Raw genomic sequence first — 16,645 nt, 5'->3', positions numbered from 1 at the left:
TTTATTTGAATAAACATTCGTGTGTTTAAACTTCTTGTAAAAAACATTATCAGCCTACTATAAAAACAACTGTGATATAAATAAATAAATATAAATTGTTTTATTCCAAATTGTTAACAAACTATCAAATCTTCTGATATAATATGATGCCTATCTTGGAAACAAACCAGGTAAAAAGGACCTCTGATTTTAAAGCTACTAGCTAAACTCTCTATCTATCTATATCGATATATATAAAACTCAAAGGTGACTGAGTGACTGATTGACATAGTGATCTATCAACGCACAGCCCAAACCTCAGGACGGATCGGGCTGAAATTTGGCATGCAAGTAGATGTTATGACGTAAGCATCCGCTAAGAAAGGATTTTGATAAATTCCAACCCCAAGGGGTTGAAATAGGGGATGAAAGTTTGTATATAATAATACTTCTTAACGCGAGCGAAGCCGTGGGCAAAAGCTCGTATATATATATATATATATATATATATATATATATATATATATATATATACGATATATACGAGCTCCTATATATATATATAAACCTCAAAGGTGACTGACTGACTGATTGACATAGTGATCTATCAACGCACAACCCAAACCACTGGACGGATCGGCCTGAAAGTTGGCATGCAGGTAGATGTTATAACGTAGGCACAAGAAGAAAGGATTTTGATAAATTCCAACCCCAAGAGGTTCAAATAGGGGATGAAAGTTTGTATATAATAATTCTTCTTAACGCGAAAAGCTTGTTCTATACAAGAAAGGACAAAGTTACCATAATTGAAACTGTTCCCAGGCCGGAAAAGCACATGCAACTCTTCTGATGTTGCGAGTATCCATGGGCGATGGTAGATGCTTTCCATTAGGTAACCCGTTTGCTCCCTTATTTTATAGATAAACTGGACTGTAGTTATTTGCACTAATAATATTATGTATTCTGTGGTGCAGCTCAGTAAATAAGTCCTCTAATTTTCCTTCACATCCATCTTCTGAGAACTGATAACAGACAATACAATTAGTATTCTAAGGACGTAACTAATGAAGCCGTAGAAACACGTAAGACAATCATATCCAGCCATGTCCAATTCTACACAATGTCTCCTTTAATTAACGACACAAAACAATTAGTGCTTTGCGTCAATTTTTAAATATTCCGAAGGAGATAAAGCAAAGACTAACGGCCGTTCCCAATATTTGATCTATCTCTGGTTTTGCCCTACTAGAGATAGGAATAGCTCACATTAGACATTAGAGACATATATTTTATGTCAATTGTGAGCTATTCCCATCTCTAGTAGGGCAAAACCAGAGATAGATCAAATATTGGGAATGGCCGTAAGAAGTAAAAACAGACATGACAATAAACACACTAAATTATATAAATTATTATCTGAGTATCATTGAATTTACCAAAGATCAAAAACATGTGAAACAAATAATAATATAATCAATTTTCATAATATAAAACATAGATTACAATATACATAGTAATATTATGTACACATAAATAGCAATAAATTCATTAACATTTCATGTCGTTTACATTGTGAAAATGAGTGAAAATCAAAAGTTAAATGCACGCTTACATGCAATTCAATAATTTACATTATTTAAATCAGGTACTGGGTATTGTAATAATGTCGAAATACTATTAAGTTTATTGGATTCTGTATGCATATTTTAATCCGTTTTCCAGATGTAATTTTGGTATTTAATTAACCTGACAGAATATTTTAGGACTGTAGAATCACATCATCTACTCGTACTTATCAATCCCTAATGATTTTAATAACTCAATTCTATTTGTCTAGAATCATAATATGAAGATAGAGAATCTCCAGGGACTGCTAGTTCTTAGGTACAAAATACGAATGAAATGTTTGATATTCATTTCGTTTACATACTCTATCTACTCATTGCAAACCAATATTTAAGGTGTTTGGCGCCCAGTTTACCATATTAATAGAGACTGTCCAAGCGTGTTCCATACACACCTACAATGGGTAAAGTGCGGTTGTGTGTGTTTTTACTTGTTTTGTTTATCCAACACCAAACCATTTCAGCAAAGGTATCCTTTTGACTAACATTTTGTTCACAGTTGTTTTTGTAACTGCTAATAGATAAAATTTGTCGAAAAATATTGTTATGAGTAGAACAACAGATTTTATCAACTCACCATTATTGTGCTTTATCCTTAGCTTTAGTAACAGTAAAGTTAACAAAGAAGTCTAATGCTTATGCCATAGAATATGATATTCAAATTCTAAACTAGAATATTATGTTACAATATTTTTGCATACTATGTTTTGCAGCCATCATTTTGGTCTGAATTATTTGAAATGTTTTCTGACTGCGACTCGTTCGACGATGACGATGACAGCTCTGATTCAGACTCGGACGATTCAAAATCGGATTCTTCTTCATCAGATTCCAAGCCGATCTTCAATATGACATTACGTAAGTTTGCATCCTTTAAAGATACATTCCCCGCAATAATTATGTATTATGGCATTTTCCGCCAGGATTTCAAGTACATAAATAGCGATAAATTTTATCGAAATCAGTTCAATATAAGAATCATGGACATCTCGAATGGCTCAAGTAGGTTTATGTTATGAAAAATCAAATTGATAATTTCCTTTAGATATAAATGAAATCGTACTAGGTGGTAACAGCTAGTACGATTTTATATAATATATCCTTTCATATTTTAAGGATGTATATTGTATGAACAAGATATTTCCATAGTTCCCTTCTTCCAGCTTCATCCAAAAATGGTCTAAGCGTCGTGGTGGAGAAACGGAATGGTCAAATAGCTGTAAACGTAAACAGTCTTGGTGACTCTAAGTCTGGAGATGCACCACCTGAAGCTACCACTGCAGCAACCACTGCTGCTGCTGCAACCACCACTGCAGCACCTACTACTACAGCTGCCAAAGCGTAGATTTTTTTATGACAATAAATCTTATTTAAGTTTATTTGGATTTATTTTTGTTTCTTCCGGAGATCTAGCCAAAACAAGATCTTTTGGGCATCTTTATCTTCATTATCTGACTACACCGAATGAAATTGACGACAGTCGAGAGTCTAGACGCTAGATTATAATATTATTATACATACATCCATGCCTAGCACGCACGGTCATGAATATTGTCTTGGTTAACTTCCACCATAGTTGTATGTATTCCGATTAATACTGACTTGAACCCTCTTGAACCGGAAAAACTTAGGAAATTGACGTTTCCATTTCATAAAAAGTAAACTCTATTTTTAGCGCGAGGGCAAGGGCTGGTCGAAGAAAAAAAAGTTTTTCATTTGCCTTTTGTCGGGGTAGTCAACGGGGACAATAATTTAGTACCTCGTGCTATTCTTATGCCCCTTTTTAGGGTTCCGTACCTCAAAAGGAAAAAACGGAACCCTTATAGGATCACTTTGTTGTCCGTCTGTCCGTCCGTCCGTCTGTCAAGACCCTTTTTCTCAGGAACGCGTGGAGGTATGAAGCTGAAATTTATATCAATTACTCAGGTCTACTGTCCCTTGAAGCTGTGAAAAAATCAAACTTCTAAGCCAACGCAATCAAAAGATACAGCCGTTTATGCCGCAAATTTTCGACACTTGCAAGGGAATCAAAACCTACAGGGTGCTTCCCGTGAACTCAGAATCTTGAAATTTGGTACGAAGCAACGTCTTATAGCATAGATAAAGGAAAAATTACGAAAACCATAAATTTTTGTTACATCACATAATATATTTTTTTTTAATAATTTTAAACTTACTACCCATTTCCTCATAAACGCGTAGAGGTATTAAATTGAAATTCATACCAAATACTCAGGTCTATAATACCTTTAAGCTGTAACAAAATCAAACTTCTATGTCAACGCAATCAAAAGAAACAGCAATTTAAGCTGCATATTTTGAAACTCGCAAGTACTCGCAAGGGAATCAAAACCTAAAGGGTACTTCCAGTCGACCTAGAATCTTGAAATTTGGCATTAAGCAACGTTTTATAGCACACATAAAGGAAAAATTCCGAAAACCTTAAATTTTTAGTTAATATAATTAATATATATTTTTTAATAAATATAAACTTATTACTTTTTTCCTCATGAACGCGTAGAGCTATCAAGTTGAAAATCCATCTTTCCCCATTGTAATGTTATGAATTTCATTTTGCAATAAAAATACCATAGTTATGACTCGATTGTCATAATGAACCAACTTTGTAAACCTTGCAGGTTTGTACGGAACCCTCGGTGCGCGAGTCCGACTCGCACTTGGCCGGTTTTTTTTATTTATGAAATAAGGGGGCAAACGAGCAAGTGGGTCCCCTGATGGAAAGCAACTACCGTCGCTCATGGACAACATCAGAAGAGCTGCAGGTGCGTTGCCGGCCTTTTAAGAGGGAATACGCTCTCTTATGGAAGGTTTGCAGGTCGTATAGGTCCAGAAATACAGCTGATGACAGTTCGTCCCAGAGTTTTACAGTGCGCGGCAGAAAGTTACTTCTCCAGAGAATCTCGTTTAATATACGTATAGGCACATACGTATCGTTGATTGTAACAAAAAACCAACATAACATTAAAATGCAATATAAGGAATGCTGATATCTACATAGACCTTGCACAATTCCTTTATTATTGCGGTTGGAGTAACGAATGCTTTACATCCACAACTAAACATGGCTGACGCTAGGCTGTGTGTGTTTCTGTTCATCATATTCTTCAACTACCAAATTATTCTTGGCAAGGTTTGTTATTATTTATTTTAATACTGTATTAGTGGGTTATAACTCGAGCAAATTAAATTGTTTTATTTATTGAGTTAAATTAAAATAAATTAAGAAATAATTTATTTATTTAAAAGTAGTATTACCCATATTGTACTTACGTTTTAGTATAAACTTAATATAGCGGCCTTTTAGGGCAAAAACTTTTTCTTATAGGCTAAGAACCTTTAATGGCCACCCAAATTTAAGGAGACACTAAAAATAAACAATTAAAGAATTTATAACAGTTTCTTATTTATTCATTTTAAGAGCGCATGCTCTCCTTTATCCAAGAGCTAATATTCTTCCGTTTCCAGCCCTTCCTCGGTCTAATGTGGTGCGACCTGTTGTGCGATGACGATGATGACGTTAGCACGGTGTCCAGCACCACGCCCGATGATGATGACCTCTGCAGCGGCTGCCCCACTCGAAGACCGCCTAGCGCCGGAGCCGTACCACCTATATTCAATATGAGATTGCGTGAGTTACAGAATAATAAAATAAAAAGTTTTTTCTCGTTACTGCACTACTGGATCAATATAGGGTCAATTCAGACCGCAACGTGACGAGGCGAGGCGCGACGCGAAATTTGTATGGATTTGACATATGTCGCCAGCGTGAGACGTCTTGCGAATCTGTCAAATCCATACTAATTTAGAAATGCATCTACGCGTCACGTTGCGGTCTGAATTGACCCTTAGACCTCAAAAGCAACGCATTTCTAAATTCGTACTGAATTGACAGATTTGCATGACGTCTCATGGAAATCGGAATTGAAATCTGTCAAATCCATATTTTGGGAATGCATCTACGCGTCGCATTGAGGTCTGAATTGACCGCTATACTTCCACTACTAGTGGTTGTCTTCATATTGCTCTACCAGCAATATGAAGACAACTGCTGGTAGAGTTGGCAGTTGCAGTGCCCGGAACTATGCCTAAGCGAGAAGTGAAGCACTATGGGACTTTAGTGGGTAGATCCTACGGGGATTCCACATACCCTGGCAGATGTCGCCAATCCGCCGTGGATGCGCAAAATATTTCCCCATGTAAAAAAGGACTCTACCAATTAGCTAGAACTAAGATACTACCATTATCTTTTTTCTGTGTTACTAATTACCGGTGAAATACACGTCAGGAATGATCTAAGGGCTATACCCTTAAAAGCTTAAACGCGGCCCTTATGACTTCCCAACATTTTTTTTTTGCAGATGTCTTTCTGTTCATATTAAAAACCCTATAATCAATCCACTAGCACTAGGAATCTTTTTTCCTCTGGTTTGATTTGCAGTCAGTCTCTTAAGGCTCAAATCACACCGAAATGGCAGCGCAGCAGCGAGCATTTTCAGTGTCATATGATTTTAAACTTTATCTTTATTATTGTAATACATAGTAGGTATCGCTTGAGAAACTTGGAAATATTTCACGCCGGTTTTCTGTGAGCCCGTGGTATTTCTCCGGTCGAGCCGGCCCATTCGTATGAAGCATGGCTCTCCCACGTCACTGAACCAACGTCACCGAAATGGCTGTGCTGCCATTTTGGTGTGATTTGAGCCTAACTATAAGCAAATGTGTTGTGTGATTGTGTCATAGCACTAGGAATCTGTTAAAATAAACGATTTCCATTCCAGCTCCCACCAACGGGATGAACCTCAGTATGGCGAACTCGAACGGCCAGTGGTCGTTCAACCTCGACGGGCTGTCCAACGGCATGCCCCCTGGGGGCCAGGCCTCGACCGCGGCCCCCATGCCCAACGTGGCCCCCAGTTTCGGCATCTGGAACGGGACGGGGAACAACGCTTCCATTATCCCTGTTTTCCCAGCTGGTTCCTTCCCTAACTTCTCTGGGAAGTAGTACGGAATGATGATGAGGGTTTTTGCTTCGTGGTCTTACAGCTGTTTGACTAAGGACTCGATTGGAACGGAGTGCCTGGCAGGTGGAAAATGTCTGTAAATACTTATTGAAAGTTTTCAAAACCACGAAGCCACCAAGTAACTCATAATCATAACCCCTTTGCAAATAAAAATAATATTTACACAGCAGATATTATAATATGGATTAACAGATGCCTTATCAATTCTATAAAGTATCCGTTGTGTACTATTTAATACTAAAACCACAAAGGGGGTGTTTGGTAATGAATACTTAGTCTTGGTTACAAATAAAATTGCTTGTGCCTTTTTGTGGTAGGTACCAATTAGCTTATCCGAAAGTTTTGTCAATGTCACTAAACGACAGAGACAAAACTTCTGGATAAACTTTTCGTGACTGGCGAGCGTTTCTGTGTGTGACCGAAGTGGATAAAGTGGGTAACAATAATTTTAAAATGTTAGTATTTTTGCAAAAATGGTGGCTTTAGGATCGGTTAAATTATCTGCAATCAAAAAATATGAATAAATGTTGCTAGAGTATACATAAAATCCATATTTTTTTTAAATTTTAGTTACTCGCTTTATCCACTTACGTCGTCACTCTTCATTTGTGAGTAACATATTTTATTTTAAGTGTTATAACTGTAAATAAGCTTCTCATAACATATTACGTCTTACCTACAGAATACTGAAGTAAATTGAGGAGAAAATAAATAAAAAATATGCTTTATATTAAACATTTTACTTTGGCATGTAGATCATATTCCTGTCCTAAACACCTATTTTCCTAAATCATTTAGCATTATTGAGCCTTTATTATTTTTACTTTACTGTATAATTTATTTTTTACCTATTACAGTTCAAAATGCGATAATTATTCTGCTTGGACTCTTTTTGGATGTAATTTTCATTTATTTTAAAAAAAGTGAATCCAAAAAAGAAGTTCCGCGAAAGAGCTGGCTAGTTCTTATTGCACAAAATGCACGGTTCCCGATAAACGAATTTCAACATAACGAAGTTGCGGGCAAGATCTAGTTAGATTATGATTTATGTCAAGTTTTGCTCAATAAAATTATTCGTCGCTGAGTGCTGAGAGTATAATTTGATTTAGACACAAGTCACCCAATAATTTAATGTACCCGAGCTAATAAATTGCGGGCGACACTTTGATACGAACCACTAATGTAGTGATTAATGTATGTATGTAGGTCATGAAACAGGGTGACCATAAAGGAATAAACATTGAACAATCTGTTTTACAAAACTGCCAATATTTTTTTAAAAGGTTCTTTAACAGAGTTATGCATTTTACCTGATGGTAAACTGAACCACAGCATATATTATAATAGTACTCCGTAACCGAACGACACGTGACCTGATCGAAAAGTCGAAGACAGCGGGAGAGTAGTCTATGCTACAATTGCTAGAAGGCGTGGTATATAAGAAGTAATATCACCCACTCTTACTACCACGCTGAGATAGTGTAAGCCTGCTCCAACAGTTTCTTTTACACCTCTACTACTAGAACTAGCTTTACCGAAAACGATCGGCTAATGCTAGATACATCGTCGTTGCATCTAGTTCTAACCGGCTATAACTAGAAATAGCCGCTCTTTGGATTCTAGCAGTCGCACAATATATACTAGAAACAGCTGGTACTTGCTAGTACCAGTAGGTAGTACGTTTCAGATTTTTGACGATTTTTCGACGTCTTTTTCGTCAATCGATGTCCAATATTGAATATTATACTTTTTATAAAATAACTAACTCATAAATAAGTATGTACCATCCAATCCTGAGTGTGATGTGTTTGCTGATAAGTGGATGGATGTGAATAGATTAGTTTTGCAAAAATAAGTATGAAAGGATTTCTTTTATTAATTTTTAATTTGTGTGTTTAACTGTTTGTGTATTTATTGTGTCTATGTTATAATTAATTTTAAGTTAAGATAGTGCTTAGTTGTAGTTAATTATTGTAATTGGGATTGCCCGTTATAATTAACTTTAATAAATAAATAAATTACCTATACTGATTTTCTGTCCCGACATATCTGACAGGATACTCACTTTAATGACGTTATACACGGTGAACATCTTAGATAGAGCACAGACTTTACTCTCTAGAGTCTACAGTGTATAAGTTCACTGTGACCATAATATTTATAACAATAACAGTTCAATGTACAGAATTGACTTTCCTACGAAACGACCGGTGCCGAAGCTCGCTGCATATAAATCACGACACTCGAAATCTGTATAGATAAGGCAAGGAGTGGAGATAGATACAAAGTGTAAAGGAGAAATTTGTGGGAAATTTTATGAGCTTTCATTGTGTACCGTACTTTTTTTCTCTACAACGCAGCGTTTTAGCGATATGAGCAAAAAACTAAAAATAATGAAACTTGAGCCCCTCCCCCCCACATAGGTGATATCGTTATAATATATCGTCTATCGGAGACAGTACTGGAACATTTAGAAATAAGCAAATTTAGAATAATGAGATTTGAAAAAAAAGGATTATTTTAAATGTTAATTAAGATCTAATTATAGACAACGTGTGTATATCTGAGTACTTAAACAATCTTAAATTAATATATGTTTTAGTGTGTCTAACTTTATATCAGATATTGTTTCTAGTTATTTAGATATTGGCAATTTTATGAAATGTTCTAGTAATGAATCGGGAAAATTATACTGATTGGTTATGAAAATAGAACATTTCGGAATGTTCTAATATTGAAGATAATATTATTTTCAGATCTTTAAAATATACCACTAAAGAACTGTGATTCTATTGTAAAAAAAAGATGAAGTTAATAAATTATTCATTAACTTTTCGGAATAACGAAGAATTTTGAATAAAATACATATAAATTATAGGAAAAGTTTAATTCAAAATTAATGCCACTTAGTAGTTTAGTATGTTATCAAAATTAAAATCTAATTCTCTTCATTTTCAACAAAATTGTCTGTGGCTTCTAAATTTGTATAAAAGTCCCAGTATACCCTAGGAATTACAGAGTTGCACAATGCAAGCAAATCCTTTTTCTTCAGATTTGATATTTTTGGACGCGCATAATACTTTTTCTTGATTTGTAGTTCCACATTTACAGCTGTCCCTCTCATTTTATGACGTACATTAATACATTTCATTGTACTGGTCCCGTATGTGTCACAATAGAAAATAGAATAAGGGCTTGAAGCCTGCATGAAAATCTTTTTTATATCGTTCCAGATTACACGGTCACCATCTGTATTAATGGTAAAGTTTTTTCCAAACTGACTTACTAGCTCTTTTAAATCAACAATATCTTTGTAATCTAGTTCGTATACTTGATACGGATTACCTTTCTTTTTTGCACATTGAATAAGTGAGCTCGACTGAGAAGGAACAAAAATAGATCCATTTTTAAGTATTCTCTTCTTTTCCTGCTCTATCGTAGAGTTCACTCTACGATAGAGAGTAGCGTTCACGCTATCGCCTTCATTTTGCGTATGACCGACAATTAGGTATTTATGTGTGATTGATAAAACTCCTAGAACTTTAATAGAGTAATGGTAAAGACTCATTAAATATTTGTTTTTATTTTGAGCAGAGCAGTTGTCTGTGTAAAAAATTACGTGTTTCCCAATACAATAGTCCTTCAAAAATCTAAGAATGCAAGTCCCAACTTCATCACAACCCTTCCCTCCCAAAGACTCATTCCATAAGTAGCAATGACCAGTTTTGCTGACAATCTCATACACGGTACAGTTATAAACGTTCAACCTTCTCTTATAAAAAAATAGTGAATCATTGCCTGAAGGTGTTTGTAGTATAGCTTGCATGTCATAGCAACATATAATTTTACTGCTATCATTTTTGCAAGATTCTATATCTGCTTCTGTTGAATTATCTATGGTTTATTAAATAGCTTCCTCATAATATCTATTTTTACATCACTAGTTTAATGGTACATCACTAGATGTCTTTTGTAATCTATATTTTTTTTTTCTCTGCTCTGTCATCTGTGTTCTATGGTCGTGCGCTTTGCATTAATTAAAACGTAGTTTGCAATAATTACTTTTATTTTCACTAAATCCAACAGGTTATGGGCCCAGACCTTCCGACCAGTTCGAAATAAAAGTAAATAAGAGAAATATAAAGTGAAAAGTAAAAGTGATCCGTTTTGCAAGCTACTCAGTATAACCTCAAAGCACGTGTCGTGCCGGCCGGCGAAATCTTCATTAGCAAATCATACCAAAAAATGTCTTCGAATAATACAATGGCATTAATCGAGAAGCTAACAGGAAGAGAGAACTATCCTACATGGAAATTTGCGGTTCAAACATACCTTGAACACGAAGATTTATGGAGTTGCGTTTCTTCAGATGAAGTTACTGACAGCAAACTCGATACAAAGGCAAAATCAAAAATAATTTTGCTGGTAAACCCGATAAACTACGTACATATACAAGAGGCAACCACGGCAAAACAGGTGTGGGATAATCTCGCTAAGGCATTTGACGACAAAGGATTAACACGACGGGTGGGTTTGCTTCGCGAACTGATCACCACGACATTAGAAAATTGTCAGAGCATAGAAGACTATGTCAATAAAATTATGTCAACTGCACACAAACTCAGAAATATTGGTTTTCTGGTAAATGATGAGTGGCTTGGCACTCTCTTATTAGCTGGTTTACCAGAAGTTTACCAACCGATGATTATGGCCATAGAAAGCTCTAGTGTGGCAATAACAGCAGATGCTATTAAGACTAAGCTTCTTCAGGATGTGAGGAACTCCGAGTCAGCTGCCCTGTATGTTAATAAAGGACATCAGACGCAGGGTGCCAAACAAGCTTTTAATAACAAGAAAATAAGTAAAGGGCCTAGATGTTTCGTGTGTAACAAATATGGACATATAAGTAAATACTGCAGGAATAAGAAGAAAGACCAAAAGTCAAAAGAAGACTCCGGGTATGTAGCGGTATTTTCTGCAACAACTTCTAATAGTAACAGTAGCTGGTTCATTGACTCAGGAGCTTCAATGCATTTAACAATGCACCGAGAATGGTTATATGATGAAATTCTTCCACCTGTAAGTACAATAAAAGTGGCTAATAACAAGAAATTGATTGTAAAATCATGTGGGAAGGTGGACTTAAATGTTGTCGGAGAGAACGGCAAGATGGCTACAATTAAGGTGGAAAATGTACTCTATGTTCCCGAATTAGCCACCAATCTTCTTTCAGTCAGCCAGATTATAAAGAAAGGATGTAATGTACGGTTTGACAAAGAAGGCTCTAAAATATTTAATAAACACAATCAGCTAATTACTTCAGCAAAACTAATTAATAATATGTACAGGCTAAATACTCACTGTATTCCGGCATACATATCAGCTGTCAAAGATGATGATTTTTATTTATGGCACCAAAGAATGGCACACTTGAACTATGAAGACTTGAACAAATTATCAGAGTCAACTGGTGTAAAAATGAAAAATAATGGTAAAGTAGTATGCATAACTTGCCAAGAAGGGAAGCAGTCAAGGTATCCTTTTTCTTCTGAAGGTACTCGAGCAACTGAAAAACTAGGACTGGTTCACTCGGACGTATGTGGACCGATGGAGGTACCATCGCTTGGAGGAGCTCGTTATTTCGTAACATTTATCGATGACTTCACCAGGAAGAAACAGTATTGGGGAGAAGCAGTGACAACTGCTGCTTACATCACCAATCGCTGTCCAACAAGATCATTAAATTATTCTTCGCCTGAAGAAATGTGGACCGGTAAAGCTTTAAAAATCGGCCACATGAGAATTTTTGGATCAGAAGCCATGGTACACACACCCAAGGAGAAAACTAAGAAATGGGACACAAAGTGTGAGTTCAGAGTTAGACATCCCAGAAACATACAGTGAAGCGATATCCTCAGAAAATGCTAACTCATACAAGTGGAAACAATCTATAGAAGAAGAATTACAGTCACACGCTAAAAATAATACTTGGTCTATTATAAAGAAACCAGAAAAAGTACGACTGATTAGCTGTAAATGGGTTTTTCTAATAAAAGAAGGAGAATCAGCTCCACTTTTTAAGTCTAGATTATGTGCTAAAGGCTGTGCACAAAAATAAGGAGTCGACTATACTGAAACATTCTCTCCCACAGTCAGATATGATTCAGTACGAGTTCTATTATCAGAAGCTGCTCAACACAATTTCGAGATGATGCAATTTGATGTAAAAACTGCATTTTTATATGGAGATGTTCAAGAAAACATTTATATGACACCATCAGAAGGTTTGGATGTTCCACCTAACATGGTATGTAAACTGAATCGTTCTTTATATGGTCTAAAACAAGCACCACGTTGCTGGAATCATAAATTTGATTCTACATTAAAGAAATTCGGCTTTGAGAATAGTCACGCAGATAAGTGTGTTTATATTGGAAATGTTAATAACAACAAGGTGTTTTTGTTATTATATGTTGATGATGGCCTTTTATTTTCAAAATCCAAAGCATCACTGGACATTGTTTTATCTGAATTAGAGAACAATTTTGAAATAAAATGTTGTGTACCTAAAAATTTTGTCGGATTACAAATTGAAAAGTCTGAAGGACATATTTTCATTCATCAGTCCAAATATATAGAAAAATTACTTTATAAGTTTGAGATGTATAATGCTAATTCTAAATGCATTCCAGTTGATCCCCATACAACTCTAGAAAAGAGTATTGAGGCACCTGACAAGAACATTCCATATAGAGAGGCTGTTGGATCGCTCATCCATCTGTCAATTGTAAGCAGGCCTGATATCATGTATGCCGTCAGCTTGGTGAGTAGATACTTAAATTGCTATGATCATACACATTGGAATGTTGTCAAAAAGATTATGAAATATCTCAAGGAAACAATAAACTATGGTTTGCATTATACATCAACACAAGATGTAGTGCTTCAAGCATACAGTGACGCAGATTATGCCAATGACACTAGCACACGTCGTTCATTAACTGGGTATGTCTTCATAAAGAATGGGGCTGCCGTAACGTGGGCTGCACAACGTCAACAAAGTGTTGCCTTATCTACGACCGAGGCTGAGTTTATGGCCGCGTGCTCAGCTACCAAGGAATCAATTTGGTTGAAGCAATTACTGTGTGATATAAGTGCATTTCAACAGGATTTAGTGACTATTCACATTGACAATCAGAGTGCAATTTGTTTGATAAAAAATAAGGACTATCACAAAAGGTGTAAACATATAGATGTAAAATATAACTTTATAAAAGAGAAATATGCTGAAAAGCAAATAGATGTAAAATATGTCTGTAGCAAAGAACAGTATGCTGATCTGTTTACTAAAGCTCTTCCTAAGGTTAGATTTCAGTACTTAAGAAATAAGATAGGTGTTTCAAATTCAAGCTCAAGCTAAGTACATAAATTAATATTGATGTTCTTACTGTTTAAAAATTTTAAGTAAAAGTAATGTCTGTCTAAAAATGATTGAATAGAGTTTTCATTGGGTGAGAGTATATAATTTAGATTTTAAATAATTGAGACTGTTTTTTTGTATACTGTATACTTGCCAATGTTATATAATATTATGTCTTTGCGTTCTTATGCTACTGTAAAATTAGATAAGTTTTTGTTTTTAAGATTATAAGAGGAATGCTATTTGGTGAGAGTGTTGAATTATCTATGGTTTATTAAATAGCTTCCTCATAATATCTATTTTTACATCACTAGTTTAATGGTACATCACTAGATGTCTTTTGTAATCTATATATTTTTTTTTCTCTGCTCTGTCATCTGTGTTCTATGGTCGTGCGCTTTGCATTAATTAAAACGTAGTTTGCAATAATTACTTTTATTTTCACTAAATCCAACAGCTTCTTTGTCAAGCCTGCATAGCTCCTTCTCTCTTAAATGCGTCAAATAGGCATCTTCTATATTTAATTTATCTTCACCATTAGCGTTCGTATACGATAAACACAAAGAACACATGTCTTTTTTTGGTTTATAAAAGGAAATATTAAATTCGGTACGAAAAATATTTTCATATGTACCTTGTGTAGCCAAAAGCTTGTCATTATGGACACACCAATCTTTATACTGCCTGTACATCATACATAAGTTCAGGTCACCATCAAGATAAGTTTTGCTAGTCGATGCCCGGCAATAATGGGATTCTTTCTTGGGATAGGAATTTATGTGATCGCGAACTCCATCTTTGACAGCTTCCGGAAGTCTTCTTCCATTTATAGCATGCTTGCCTCGGAGATCACCCGAAATAACTCCAGTGGAATCAGCTTTTTTGCTGACTGTTGTTAAAAATGAGTGTCCAATATCTAATGTTGCTGAGTAGAATCGTTTGCATACTCTAATTTTCTTTGAGTCTACTGTGAAATAGTAAGCTATGTTAAGACATCTTTTACTATTTTCATTATGAAGTGAATATTTTGGTTTAAAGGGCTCCATGCACCGGTAAACATAATCTCGTTGTCTTGATAAGTCACCCATTTTCCAGAAACTAGTAAAAATGCTTAATCTTTGGTCTTCATTTATATTTTCAGTACATCTTAGGCGGCATTTGTCGCCACAGGGAGGTTTTACTGCTTTACCAGGAACTAGTTTACCTGACACTGTTTCATAAGCTCTGCCTGCATTTTTCAAACATTTCTTCTTATTTTTTTTCCATTTTTCAGGTTCCCTTATACGCTTTTTACATTTTTTATCAACAGATACTTCTCTTGTATTATCAGTGATACTACTTTGTGGTTCTATATTCGGCACATTCATGTTATTTTCTTCCTGTAATAATATTTGGTCTTCAATTTCTTCCCCTGCACCTTTAAAGCACATAATAAGCGTAGTTAGATTGGTTAATAATTTATTAAGCAAAGCCATACTTCTAACAAAAGAGTTAACAAAAATAGCTACCAAGGCTTGATAAAGCCTGATTTCCATCTAGAGTAGGCACAGCAACAGGCTCAGTAAGATCAGAAATTAGTACATCGGCCACGCAGTCAGCTTTAGAGATTATGATTCTTTCTGGATCTGAGCTATGCTCATCACCTGTTAGAAAACACACTCAATTCAAATTAACATGCAAAGGCAAACTTTCAATTAAATATTAATAATAGCCGAGAATAGAATACGTACCTTGACTAGTTTCAGACTGGTCCCGGTAAACAGTAGGTGCCTCATCGGTTTGGTAAAGCTCAGCTGTTAGTTGTAGACTTAAGTACTCATTACCTGAATATAAATAAGCAATTATAATTAAGTTAAAGAAATAATAGGGATTTATCTTTCATAGCCTTACCTTGACATGGTTCCGAGAGATCCTGGTTTATATCAAATGTAGCAGCAGCATTATGCTCGTAAGTTTCAATTATTGAATCAGGAATTTACTTACTAGTATAAACAATATTAATATCAGGTATATTAAGTACTATAGTATAGTATAGTATGACGTAATAGGTAGGTATATTAAGTAAGTACTGTTAAATATTAGTTTTAGATGGTATTCCATCTAAAACTAATATTTAACAATATTTATAGCGTAGGACAAAAAAAAATAATATGTAACAAGACTTACCACTGCTTCCCGCTTTTTTATGATTCCGGGTAATCATTTCAACTATTTTCTTTGCTCTGTAACACTGGTTAGACATTTTTAAATACAATAATATTGCAGCACGAAAATATTACAACCGCGCGCAATGAACTCGCATGCACGACTGGAACAAATATGAATATTAATGACAATCCATGTGTCAAATTTCGGGTCCTTACTGGAACATTTCGAAATATCTAAGTAATAAACTAGAGATGTTCCGATGTTTTATTGAGTTCGTTACTGGTATTTATCGATTTATTTGAAAAAGAATAGTAATCTGACTTGTTCCAATAGTGTATCGGAAAGGTAATTCAATTTCACGTCAAATCCTATAATTAACTCAAAACATCAAATTTTGGAGATGTTCCAGTACTGTCTCCGATAGACGATAT

The 16,645-nt window shown here is 35.2% G+C and overlaps 3 protein-coding genes across 3 annotated transcripts; 2 read left to right on the top strand and 1 right to left on the bottom strand.

The window, feature by feature from the left end:
- The first annotated feature begins 1,960 nt into the window (after positions 1-1,960).
- Positions 1,961-2,983, top strand: LOC121740433 (DNA topoisomerase 1-like). Its single transcript, XM_042133124.1, has 3 exons — positions 1,961-2,073; positions 2,318-2,462; positions 2,768-2,983. The coding sequence occupies exons 1-3, from the start codon at positions 2,005-2,007 to the stop codon at positions 2,947-2,949; spliced, it is 396 nt and encodes a 131-aa protein (XP_041989058.1). The 5' UTR covers positions 1,961-2,004; the 3' UTR covers positions 2,950-2,983.
- A 1,555-nt stretch (positions 2,984-4,538) lies between these two features.
- Positions 4,539-6,678, top strand: LOC121740432. The gene is made up of 3 exons (XM_042133123.1): positions 4,539-4,755; positions 5,091-5,253; positions 6,404-6,678. Exons 1-3 carry the CDS (start codon positions 4,687-4,689, stop codon positions 6,625-6,627), a joined length of 456 nt encoding a protein of 151 aa, XP_041989057.1. The 5' UTR covers positions 4,539-4,686; the 3' UTR covers positions 6,628-6,678.
- A 7,792-nt stretch (positions 6,679-14,470) lies between these two features.
- LOC121740397 lies at positions 14,471-16,028 on the bottom strand. Its single transcript, XM_042133080.1, has 4 exons — positions 15,957-16,028; positions 15,797-15,889; positions 15,575-15,709; positions 14,471-15,483 (listed from the first exon to the last, which is right to left on the bottom strand). The coding sequence occupies exon 4, from the start codon at positions 15,431-15,433 to the stop codon at positions 14,471-14,473; it is 963 nt and encodes a 320-aa protein (XP_041989014.1). The 5' UTR covers positions 15,434-15,483; positions 15,575-15,709; positions 15,797-15,889; positions 15,957-16,028.
- Positions 16,029-16,645: the final 617 nt, after the last annotated feature.

The sequence above is a fragment of the Aricia agestis genome, chromosome 3 (genome assembly GCF_905147365.1).
Source record: "Aricia agestis chromosome 3, ilAriAges1.1, whole genome shotgun sequence".
NCBI classification, from domain to species: Eukaryota; Metazoa; Arthropoda; class Insecta; order Lepidoptera; family Lycaenidae; genus Aricia; species Aricia agestis.
This window is presented reverse-complemented; position numbering and strand designations above follow the sequence as displayed.